We start from the raw sequence: 12650 nt of genomic DNA on the forward strand, positions 1-12650 counted from the left end.
CCTAACGCTAGCAATAAATCTCCCTAGACTGAGGATATTGCATGTAAGTTTATATCCCTGCTAGATTTTCTGAATGTGGTAGAGCATGAAAGAACAGGCCGAGAGGACTGGAGGAGGAGGAGGAAGACACCAAAGGATTTAAGAGAAAAGGTGCTGAAAATGTTAAATACCGTAAGATATTGCCCGTTAATTCATTGGATCTCTAATTCTAATGATATCAGTTTTTGGGAACATTTTCTCATTCCAAATTCCCCTAGCATTCCCTGGAGTGACTTCACTGCTCCATGTAGAAATAAATAACAATTCCTAATCCTGTTTGACTATCTAACAATCAAATAAGATCGATGAGAGCATGTTTTCCATTTGTGGACAGTGCGGACACTCAATTAATGAATGCATAAGTGTGTGAAAGGGGGGATTTTTATAGGCGTACAGTAGTATGCAGAAAATGAGTCATGCTTTTTAGTTATTTGGATCCCACACAGTCTCGCTCCTATAGCGTGCCACCACGGGCTATCAAGGGCTAAAGCTCCATTATTGCCCAATATTTAGTAATACAACAGCATAATTCTTCTTGTTGGTCTTTTGCATATTGGTTTGATGTATCACTTTCATCTTCAAGTATGTAATTGTCCAATGCACAGTTGGTTTGGCCCTGCTGTATTGCAGCAATGCCAACAGCCACTCACAGCAGGGCGTTTTCTCTTCTCTTCTTAAGCCATCAGGAGGTTACTGACACTCTGTTATTACTGAGGCCACCAGGAGCAGGTCGCCCCCAAAATTACTCTGTCAATGAGTTTTCCAGGTTTTGGCTCCAGGCATACCTGGAAAATCTCTTTAGCTTCCAGTTGTAGGGTATTACTTTAATATGGCTAGGATGAAGTTTTACATTGATGCAGATAATTTGTATCATATTATTTGAGAGAATATTTGATTTATTAAATCAGAGTTTTCCTTTCCTTGTAGTTGTTTTAAAGAGTAACACTGGTCTGATGATGCAATGCTGCTCTGTCTGTTAGCTATTGTTAGCTAGAATTAGTTAGCTTGTGTTAGCGATTTCTATCATTTCTATTTCTTTCAGTTACAGTGTTAGCAGTGCTACCGAACTGGCAGTCAGATGGAAAGTCATGAAAACTTCGGTAAGCATGTTTCTGTTATCTGTGAGAGTAGTTAACCTCATAAGTAACATTCGGGGCTCCATTGCACCATGTTAGGAGCTAACAGCTGTTGGAGCATTTAGCAGCTAAAGAAACACAACTGCAACTGCTGCATGTGTAAAAAGGCAACTGGTTGCTAAAATGTGTTCAGTTAAAGGCAGGGCTGGTAATCTTCAAAAACATTTTTGTTGAAATGTCAAAATTAATTATTTATCTAGTTGTATGTGTTGCAAATAAATGAGTTTCCTTTTGAATGTTAAGCCTAACCCATGTTGTTAACCCATCAGAGTAGCTTTTTTGTTTTCTGGTTTGAGCTCATTTAAGAGAAAGATATGGATTCAAAGCCTGAGGGCTAGGAGGTGTGAAGTTGCACTTGCTGTCAGCGCTTGAGTAAAAAAAAAAAAGATAGAGCTGGGCGAGGGGGTAATATTACAAGAAAATAATTCAGAGACTAAAGTCATACATTTCTCAGAAGTAAACGTGTATATTCTTTGTCCGCATCCATTCTCATCCCCTTATCTGGGGCTGGGTCGCAGGAGCAGCAGACTAAGCAGGGTATTTCAGACCTCCCCCTCCACCGCAAACTCTCAGGACATAATTAACCATAACCTGTGGCTCAAGAAAAAGCAGTTGTGTTATGTGTCTTTTCTGTGTTGTTTTCCCTTCAGATTGCCAGTTTCCAGCCCAATCACAACTTAAAACCAGTCAGATTTAAAAACACCAGGCACACATGTAAAACCATAAGTATTACATGCGCAATAGAAAACACATCATCAGCATACAAAGCTTCATATCTGCATCACATAACCAAAGATACATTTTAAGATTGTTTGTTGCATAACGTCTGACAAAAGAAGTGGTGCAGGCACGGAAGATACTTCCAATTGAAATATATTAGTTTGAAAGTTTTGCTAAAACGAAACAAAATAACAAAAATCCTATCTGTGAACAGAAATTGATACATGATCATGTCATACATGAACTGAGACTGTTGTTTTCCACTTTTTCATGAAGCATGATTGACTGTGCAGGATGATAGAGTGAGCAAGGTGTAAGGCATGGCTGACAAAGCGTACCAGTACCTGATAGTTAAGGCCTGTCTGAATATGCCTGCTGGCGAGCACTGAGCAACACTCTGCATGGTACTCAGCCTAAAAACAACACTGAGAAAAAGAAGAAGAGGTTTTGGGTTTCCTGCCCTGTGCCACAGCAGAGTGAGACATGTTTACTTCCTCAAGTCACTGACCTACTCTGGAGAATGGATGTTTTTGTTGTTTGGAGATTTAGATTTTTCTCCAGGTCAAGTTTGATCCATGTGCGTTTTAACATGCTCTCCATTTTTACTTCTGTGCTCAGACACATTGCCATGTGAGTTTCTTTGAATCATTTTATATCACATTGCAGAATGTGCAAACAGCCAGCGCATCTAATTTGAAATACAAGTGCCCAGCATCTGTTAATATAATTTGTGCTTTGCCTATTGGGTATTGTGCAGGTTATTTAAGGTAGGACACGTAGCTTAAAACCACAGATATACCCCCCGTTCCATGCTGGCTCTATTCGTCACCGCAGACACCTGTTCTTAGTTCACTCTGAGAGACCAGCTGATGAGGTCCCAGTCAGCTCTTACTCACTGTTCAGTCAATTCATAGACTCAGTCTTTACTGGAAACAGGACAGGTAACAGCAAAGGAGGGGTGAGACTGCTTTAAATCTGGCACTTAGAGGTCATCGTCGCTGTCAGAAGTCTCATGAACTTCACCGTAAAGTTTTAATTACGATTATGATCCTCACTCCTGGGATTTTGCTAAATAAACTTTTGGTGGGGATTTGTCACCGACTTTACATCTCTGGACAACCTGAGATTTAAATCAAGAGTGCACGTGATAAAGTATGCAACTTTCCATATATCTCTAACTTGGCTCTGACACGAAGCAAAAAAGGGCACATGTGAAAGCATATGGTGTGATTGCACAATTGGCTGATGACTGGCAACGGCAGACGGCCTACATACAGCCGTTGCCTTTGGTTTAAAGTAAATTGCAAAGTCAACTCACCACATGACCATCAAAAATCCGCCCAAAGTCCGCCCACTGCATCGTGTTGTTATAGCTACAAGGCTCGTCATGTAGTATAAAGCCTAACACCGGCAACGCCACTCACTTTTGGTTGAATTGGAAGACACTTTCTTTCATCTAAAAAACACATGGTTATCACAGTCAGCTTCTGGTTATGTTGTCAAAGATCAATAAAGACACAATATCAGTCACAAGCAAAGGTGATTTATTTACAGTCTGAATATAATTTCCTCTCCACGAGAATTGTTTACAATCTGGATTCATCAATTATTCGGTTAAAATGTTCAAGATCCAGCAACACAGTATTAAAATGACTGGATAACAGCTAAACAGAGCAAAGACATGACAACCTCAATAAAAGAGATGCATGTCATTTAAAGGCTCATACGGCACAGGTCAGGTGTAGCCTAAATATTTCACCATGTATCCATATGACTTCACAGCTTGCATCCTTTAACAGTTGCTAACCATTAAAGCGACAGACTGGATGCTAAAACCCGAGTTGTGACATAGAAGTAGCAGAAACAATGTAGATCTGTGTTCAGAGTAAAACCTTCTCCTGTGATGAAGTAAATCCAACTGGCACACCGGGTGATAAGGGACAGAGACAGCTCACCTGCAACAGATAAATCAAATAAAGACACAGATTGCATATAAATTCCAGGTAAGTAAACGGGGCCATAACACTCACTGACATGAGATATGAAGGAAGAATCTAAAATCTTCTGAGTGGTGTTTTGCTTTCTATTACAAGTAAACTAGTATAGATTTGCTTTTCCTATTCTTAATACATCCACTGTTCAGCTGGAAGATAATTACAGCAGCTCTGAAGGGAATTTGGTCACAAACCAAAGATATTAGTAAATGAGTGGAGAAATGCAGGCCTTCAAAAAAAGGCATTTAGTTCAGTAAATAAAAAGTGTATTAAAGTCGGCCTGACCTAGCTGGCATTCCACCAACTCATTGATGGCCTAAACAGGAACAGAGGAGCACATGTGTAGTTGGAGGGAATTAAAACCGGTGTTTTCCAGTTTGTGTGTCAACAATGTTTTTAAAGGACATGAAGCTCGGAGAGTTTGCTCAGACTCAAAGACCAATAATTGAGGATATTAGATCAGGAGATCATGCAGCCTTGTTTTATTAAATGAACCGATATATATAAATATAAAGCAGGTTTGTGTTTATTTCAGAAGCTTGGCACTTGCTCTGTGCTGCAGAGTAAAGCTTATCTAAAAACCCTCATTGCATACATGAGTACACCACCCTGAAGGTGTGTGCTGTCTAAAATCCTTAAGAATTAAGTGAAACCACTAATTGCAACACACCTTGAGGCTACTGTGAAACCATTCGAGTGTTTGCAACATGAGAAACCACTAGATAATTTAAAAGGAACAGTGTGCAAATTCTAGAGAGGTTTGTAGTAAAAGGAAGCGAGCACACACCATTGTTATCACACACACGCTCAGCCGACTTCACTTTGGCCTCATGCTGCGTGTTAGTCCACTTCAGATAAGCCGTTCCGAGAAGCTGCTCACTGCATTCAGGTTCTTAGAAACTGTGTGCTGTAAAATATGATGAATCGTTTGTCTTTGTAAGATAAATGAGATATTCTGCTTTATATCTTCATGCTTTTTTAGAGCAACAAAATGTACATCGTGGTTCTGGGCTCAGGGTTTGTACAGAGAACAACATACAGAAGATTGTTTCAAAGAAATGTATTTGGGGAATTTTAAATACTCATGTAAAAGATCAATGGTTAGGAAAAGAAAAGCTGGTTAAAAATGTTACATATATAGAAAATGAGTCAAAACTACTAATGGTTCGTTTTAACTTACGAGGGCTTTCAGAGAAAGGCCTCATAGTGTTTCCTCTATGCCTAACATTTCAACTTTTTTGCTTGGAAAACATTAGCCAGACTGTGGATTTGCACTGTGAAAAAGCATTTTCATAGATGTTGGAGATCCCCCACAGATAACCCCCACAAGTCAGTCCCACGCCGCTTCTCTTAGGCCCGGGGGTGGGGGTCTTTCTGGGTTCAAATGTGAATACAGTGTGCAAATGTAGAGTGAGAGCGGAGGTGGGGAAGAGAACACAGAAGGGGCAGAAAGTACGTAGAAGGGCCTCAAAGCAAAGGTGCAGATGTTTTAGCAACATAATCTAGAAGCAAATGTATGCTTTGCCTTTTAGTCATCAGAACTCAGACAGCATCCAAATTGGACCTTATATTTGAAATATATTGTTTTATCAAATGAATGTAATCTAAACTCCCCAACTCATGCAATTAATGAAGGCCGTATTAAAGGTGATCTTAAAACCGTGTATTTTAGAGTAGAATAGTCTGCTCGTGGTTGTGCAGGAGTGGACAAACCTTTTGCAATACTGGATTTTGTATGAATTTTTAAATGATTCACTTTTTATCAAAATACTTTTGCATACACGGTGCGTGATTGTGTCATATATTTCAGGCATGGGGTCAATGAGAAACACTCCCATGTAAGTCATCTATGTCACAAATCATATAGTTTTTAAAACAGGATAATGATGTGGAAACCTAACAGGGACTTTTTGCTATAAAACCAGATCAGAACGCTTGATAGAAGATAAACACTGTTGGCATTGCAGACACTTTTGGCAACTTAGTTTCACCTGCTCATCACTGATCATGATTCCGCTCTGAGTATCCGTATGAGTCACTATCTAAATGTGTGAGTAACTTATAAAGAGGAAGCAAACTTCCTCTCTTCAGCTGCAGCAGTTACCTGGGGACAGAGGGAAAATCCCACACGACACATGCACATTTGCCATTTTTTTTGTTTTTTGCAGGAACAAAAAAATGGGAATCTTATGCTTATCAGGGGATATGGCTGTGTTTTAATCCACGAATTGAAGGAAAAAAAATCAAGCTCATGTTCCATTTTAAAGATGGCATTATCTTCGCTTGGCTTGTCATGTGATAGGGGAAAGTAAACCTGTGGTATCATAAGAGAATCTGTTTTCTTCCCTGTGCAGTTTATGCAGAAATTATGTTGCTAAAAAAGAATCTGCTTAGTCAACACCATATTAGTAATTTAATAGCTAATGTATCACTAATGTTACATCTTAAATAACAAAAAAAGGAGCAGGGCCTAAAAAGACTAGACACAGTTGATGTATTGCAAATATACTAAATTCACATTGAACAATGTGGCATAATTAACTCCCCAGTTTCAATATTTAGTTAAAAAAAATGTTTATTATGATAAGATTCAGAAAGGTAGTTTAGGCGCACAGCAGATATGTTGACTTGTCATTAATGATGACACCTTCCCATGTTAGTGTTCCAGTAAGCCCTGTCAATGCGCCAGCCTGTTTCATGGGGGCATTTGAACATTTCACGGTAGGAAAAGCACAGGTGCAAATAATCAAATGAAGGACTAGTTCCAGGTATTGTACATGCTGGCTCACTGACACTTGAGTGTATCACAACCATGGTGTACAACAGTATGACAAATCAAAATGTCAGTTAATTTCAGCTACTTAACATACTGCCTGTTATCTTAATCCATAATGGTGCATCGTAGTTTATTAGTTGATTTTAAAGTTTGTATTAATAATCGGAATCTGCAAAGAAGGTTTTTTAAAGATATACAATAAATGTAGTTCCTTCTGAAATGTAGTGGAGTAAAAGTATAAAAGTATAAAATACTTAAGCAAACTACAAGTACCTCAACATTGTAGAGTACTTGAGTAAATGTTAATGTGCTACATTCCTCTGCTGATTGATTGTATTCAACATCTACTATACATTTAGAGATACTGTTTTGCAATTTGTATACAAGACATCAACATACTTAACTGTTTCATAAGAACAGGGAATGATAGAATACTTCCCACAGACCCTACTGCTGTAAGATTAAAAAGTATTCATTATTATTATTACTAATGCATTCAAGTGTAAATAGCATGTTACGTGAAAGCTGGTCAAGGTATAGCACATTTGTAATACTTTATTTACTGTTGGGTATTATGGCCATACAGTAAAGTGTATAACTATAGCTGTCATATAAAGAAATATAAATCATTCTTAAATGTAGTGGATATAAAAAGCAACATAAAACGGAAATACTCAAGCCAGTATAAGTAACTTTAACTCAAAATGTTACTTTTCCAAAAACCATTTCGATGTCTTTTGAGTATGATATCACCATGGAAACGAAGCAGGCCTCTCACACCGGATGAAGTTTGGATCCCATCATTCAACTTCCGGGTAAAATATTGTGCATGAAGTAAAATCTGCTCGCAAATTCATTTGGACGAACTTCTCGGGCAACTTTACCTTGTAAAATGTCCCGAGGCTCAAGTGCAGGGTTTGACCGACACATCACCATCTTTTCTCCCGAAGGAAGACTCTATCAAGTCGGTCAGTATGTGGACCTGCTCGCACTAATGCCGGCTTACCTGTTTGCTAGCTAGCTAAATGCTCTGTCATGGTTCGTGTAGCTTGGCTTCTAGTTTATAAATGACACCCCGCCAAAGCGAAAGTAGTGTCATATAAAGCCACTGAAGTTGTCCTTGTCTCGTGTCAGTTGTTATTTAACGTCTACTTCGCTCATTCTCCAATAACACAAAAAGCGCGACTCACAATAGCTAGCTGGCTAGTATGCTAGTTAGCATGTTTAGCATTGCAGTCAAGCGAGCTGATTCATAGCTGAGAGTGACAACTTGTCATTGACTAAAATGTTACCGTTACGTTTAATTGAGTTTTATTATTTTTGATTAAACTACTTTCGGAAAAATCCAGTCTAAATATGAAGCCCATGTGTTTCTACAGTGAGTGTAATTGATCCTATCCTTTAAGATGAACTGGACATGGACAGGACTGTTGTTGATGTCATCTGATCAACAACAATCAGGAGACAGATCATGAAGCTGCTCCACAAGCCTTTAATAACAAAACAGATCTTTGTATTCCCTGACGTGCAGCCATAAATCTCCCTCTATGATTATGCTATGCCAACTAATCAGATGACTGATAACACTCCTTTGCTTGTTGCTTCAGTTTTCCTGCCTGTGTGTACATATTGAATGCTGTGCTTGTTTTGTACATTCCTACCTCACACTCCTGTTTTCAGATGAACATGTAAACTTAAAGACACCCTCTTGTCTTGCTTATTTGCAGAATATGCTTTCAAGGCCATAAACCAAGGTGGACTCACGTCAGTAGCAATCAGAGGAAAGGACTGTGCAATTGTTGTAACACAAAAGAAAGTACCGGTGAGTCTTTGTGTTCACACTGCTGTGAGAGTGGAAGCACTGTGAGCATTGTAACCTATTCACTTTAGAGCTCTTTACATGCCACACTTTCATGTATTTTCATGGGAACTTGATATGCTTCATTCATTGGTTAGTGATAAATGCGCAACAATGCACCTGAGTTTCTCTCCACTTGCATCTACTTAAAGTACTGGTAAAATAGTTCACATCTAAGAGGTGTATATATCATATTTTAAAAAGAGATGAGCAGCAAAAAGAGAAAAAAGCAAGAAATTAAAAGCATTTTTTACGTTTAAACAAATATTGATGTAGTTTTGTTTTCATTTACATAGCTTTTTATTTGCAGGAGACATAATTGCATTTATACTCTTGACTATTTTGCCAAATGTGTGTCTGTGCATGTAATATTTAACTGCATTTTAGTTTATTCTGATCTCATGAATACCCAAGGCACTTATTAGTTCTATTACATCTTTTGGATGCAGTAATGCCATAAAATGATGAGGAAGCTGTCCCTTTTATCACACATTCATCATTTTGTTATGAAACCCTTTCCTCCTTGTAACAGGACAAGCTTCTGGATTCTGCCACAGTGACCCATCTCTTCAGAATAACAGATAGTATTGGATGTGTAATGTCTGGGATGACAGGTAAGCTGTGGCGCCTACATTAAGCTACATCCACACTGAAACCCTGCTTTTAAACAAAAACGATCTCCGTCTATACTAGCACGCCTGGAAATGAATATCACATGACTATGCACGTACACTGGGCATGCGGGTGCTGGTGTAAACAGGAAGTAGATTGGTTGCTTAGTTACAGAAAATACAACAAAGTATTATAGTAGTCTTTAATATTAAAAGGCAGTGCTTTATACTTTAGATCTTCCTCTATAAACTCAAACAGACACATTTCATGGAAGTTTTAAAAGTTTTATTTGTCTAACTAAGTTAGAACGCTGCAGGTCATACTCACTCACTCACTCTCTCTCACACACGCACATCAAATTTACTTCAACATGAACACTTACACATAAAAGTTCACTAGATTATGGGTCCATAAATGTGATCAACGTCCGCTCCGTAGGTCTGATAACACCGCTGGTCACGCCGCTCACTAATCGCTCCAATAACAGCTGCTTCCTCCGTAATAATGCAGACTTTAACTGAACAACAGCTGCTAGTAAAGACAACACGGTCAGCATCACCTGTAATCAGTTGTTCATGTTAAATTAACTTGGTAGTCGATCGGTATTCAATGTTGTTGTTTGTTTTCTTCCGGGAAACGGTCACGTGATAGGTGTGTGACGAATCAGGGAAGGACACGTCATGACTGCTAAGAACCAATCAAGTAGCGAACGCGGGTGTGGGTGTCATCGTTTTAAAAGTTATGCGGTTGTGCCTGTCCACATTACAAGGTTACCCTGGTGTTTTCAAATTTACGGCTTCGGGAGAGTTTTCAAACTCCTCCGTTTTCAGTGATCTTGTGTGGACGCTCAGTGTAAACGTAGCAAAAGATACGTGGATGTAGCCTTAATGTTTATACTAAGCAGTCTGTTATTAATCAATAGATTCATTGGTTTTAGATTTTTATGAATGTAGCTGAGGAATTAATTAAAAGGTAGTAAAATTGTATTTTGATGGATACAACTTTCAGCCCCTCTGCAGTCAATCTGTTTTTAGTTGCTTCGTTTTTTTCTTACATGTTCAGCAGCGTGTTTGTTTTCTTCTCATTGTCCTCTTCACTTTCTATTAACTGAAGCATTTAAAGTATTGCTCGTTGTACACCATGGACTCTACAGGGAATGCAGTAGTTTTTCAGTATATAGGCGGGAAAAAACATGCCTCTTTCCAAAAGTAGTATTTTCCTTTTAAAATTGAAAGTGATGAGTCTTCCGGATCATTTGACATCTCTGTTCTTCTCAGTCACAGCATTCACTGTAGCTGACGGTTCCTCTTTCCACACAAATGTTATTTTTGCCATGAGAGCAGCTTTCTCTTGGTTGTCATTGAAACATTGCATGAGAGATTAGGAGTACCTTTGTGACTGTGGGACATTTAAAACGGGGGCTTTGAACCAGTCACCCACTTTTCCCTCCTCGTCTCCTTCAGCTGACAGCAGGTCCCAAGTCCAGCGAGCTCGCTACGAGGCAGCCAACTGGAAGTACAAGTACGGTTATGAGATTCCAGTGGACATGCTGTGTAAGAGGATTGCTGACATCTCACAAGTCTACACGCAGAATGCTGAGATGCGACCACTGGGCTGCTGTAAGTGTCTTTCTTTATTTTGCTGTCCTGTTCGGGGTTTTCTCATGACAGTAAAGTAGTGATCTATCGGTGCAAAACACTGGAGCCAAATGTCACAATCCTCTCCGTTTGCTGTTGCCTGCAGGCATGATCATGATCGGCATAGACGAGGAGCACGGCGCCCAGGTGTACAAATGCGACCCAGCAGGCTACTACTGTGGCTTCAAGGCCACCGCCGCTGGAGTGAAGCAGACCGAAGCCACCAGCTTCCTGGAGAAGAAAGTGAAAAAGAAACTGGACTGGACCTTTAAACAAACTATTGAGGTACAAAGGGATGTAACACAGGTTGATGAGGAAGGAGCATGACTGTGACAGTAACCTTAGAGGTGGTTTCCAGCTGTGTGGCTTCTAATTTTAGCATTATGTTAATGTTGAGTAAATACTTAGAAACGATGTAATAGAAATATCATAAACACAGTCTCCACGTTTCTCCCCTTCAGACGGCAATCTCTTGTCTGTCAACCGTTCTCTCCATTGACTTCAAGCCCTCTGAGCTCGAGGTGGGCCTTGTCACAAAGCAGGACCCCAAGTTCAGGTAAGTGACCATCACCACTTTGTTACCCCTGTAAGATGAGAATAACAGTGGACCAAATAGATTTCTCTCACCTTTGGTTATTGGCGCTCACATTCAGCATGATGTTTCAGAGGAACTATTTAGAGAAACGTGTGTAGGCCGTGGTTACCACGTCACCTTCAGACACTCTAGATACGTTTGGGTCAGGGATGAATCTGCAGCAATCGATGAATTGTTTTGTCTATAAAATGTCAGAAAACAGTCAAAATGCCAGTTGTAATTTCTCTCAGCATAAGGTAATGTACTCAAACTGCTCAGTTTATTCAACCAGCAGTCCAACTTACTCTCATATATGGTAATAGCCTTACTGACTGCTCTTTATTGATGAATGACGGTAGTTACATTATATGTTGGGATAGAATGGTCATCCTCCTCCCTGTCTTCTCTATCCAGGATTCTGACAGAGACTGAAGTGGACGTTCACCTGGTGGCCCTGGCAGAGCGGGACTGAGCGAGCAAAGACGTGTCGCCTGTCTGATTTAAGATGGCGCATGATGGGATATGCAGTTCCCAGATGGAGGCTGGTGTTATCTTTGTTTGCTGTACATTCACCCCCACTGTTTCATTCAACAATAAAAAAGGTTTTTTGAGTAAAATAACCATTGTCTCTCGACCTGTATTTATTGTGAAGATAGTGATTGTTTTTTGCACATGGAGCTGTTTGCATTTTACAGACATGAATATGTATGTAAGCCTTTTAACTCCTGGCCTCTGCTATCGTCTGTGAGTTGAGTTTAGCAGCAGGGGAAACGTTTCTGGGAACAAGAGCGTGAGCAGAGCTCAAGCTCTGAGCTTCCTGTTGTGGCTCTGAACGCACTAAAATCACATGACATACCGACGTACTGCGGAGAGCTTGTTTTACTACAAAGTGATGGAGACCTTAGTTGACCTCATTTTCTCAACATTTCAGCGTATTGTTTTTTTTTACACATATGGAGCATGTCAGAAATAGACTGCTTGCACTCACCGGATATGTTTTACAAGTAGTTTCTGTATGCAAAGGGGACATTTGTTCCCCTTTCAAAATGGTTTTGACAAAGCTGACACATGGCCTCTGGTGTGTGTCGTGGGGAAACGGTGGCTCCAGCTCAGCATTTCATTTATATGATCATCAGTAAAACTATTTCCCATCAGTCTGCTGCTACACGGCTTCCTGCAGCTATTACAGAATCAGAACGACAGCTAAAATGTATTTTTTGCTGTATGAATTCATATTGAATGCCTGTCTTGGGTCATTTCCACTGCCCTTAAAAGGCAACAACTTTGACCTTGGAAAATCCCCC

General features: G+C 39.7%; 1 protein-coding gene and 1 long non-coding RNA gene across 2 annotated transcripts; one reads left to right on the forward strand and one right to left on the reverse strand.

Annotated features, from left to right (window-relative positions):
* Positions 1 to 3422: 3422 nt before the first annotated feature.
* On the reverse strand, positions 3423 to 7069 carry LOC142942039 (uncharacterized). The gene is made up of 2 exons (XR_012951549.1): positions 4677 to 7069; positions 3423 to 3850 (listed from the first exon to the last, which is right to left on the reverse strand). It is a non-coding gene; the product is annotated as an uncharacterized LOC142942039 (long non-coding RNA).
* A 390-nt stretch (positions 7070 to 7459) lies between these two features.
* Positions 7460 to 11966, forward strand: LOC142942038 (proteasome subunit alpha type-6). The gene is made up of 7 exons (XM_076084201.1): positions 7460 to 7633; positions 8393 to 8487; positions 9056 to 9137; positions 10599 to 10754; positions 10879 to 11057; positions 11234 to 11328; positions 11761 to 11966. Exons 1-7 carry the CDS (start codon positions 7558 to 7560, stop codon positions 11816 to 11818), a joined length of 741 nt encoding a protein of 246 aa, XP_075940316.1. The 5' UTR covers positions 7460 to 7557; the 3' UTR covers positions 11819 to 11966.
* The last annotated feature ends 684 nt before the right edge of the window (positions 11967 to 12650 follow it).

This window comes from Anarhichas minor, unplaced genomic scaffold (assembly GCF_050575085.1).
Source record: "Anarhichas minor isolate MPS153535 unplaced genomic scaffold, ASM5057508v1 ptg000136l, whole genome shotgun sequence".
In the NCBI taxonomy this organism is placed as follows: Eukaryota; Metazoa; Chordata; class Actinopteri; order Perciformes; family Anarhichadidae; genus Anarhichas; species Anarhichas minor.

Bases quoted from the DNA above. Each gene is read 5' to 3' on its own strand.
- LOC142942038 (XM_076084201.1), top strand. From the start codon at position 7,558: ATGTCCCGAGGCTCAAGTGCAGGGTTTGACCGACACATCACCATCTTT. The intron at 9,138-10,598 runs GTAAGCTGTGGC...CGTCTCCTTCAG, and splicing joins TGTAATGTCTGGGATGACAG to CTGACAGCAGGTCCCAAGTC. The intron at 11,058-11,233 runs GTACAAAGGGAT...TCTCCCCTTCAG, and splicing joins CCTTTAAACAAACTATTGAG to ACGGCAATCTCTTGTCTGTC.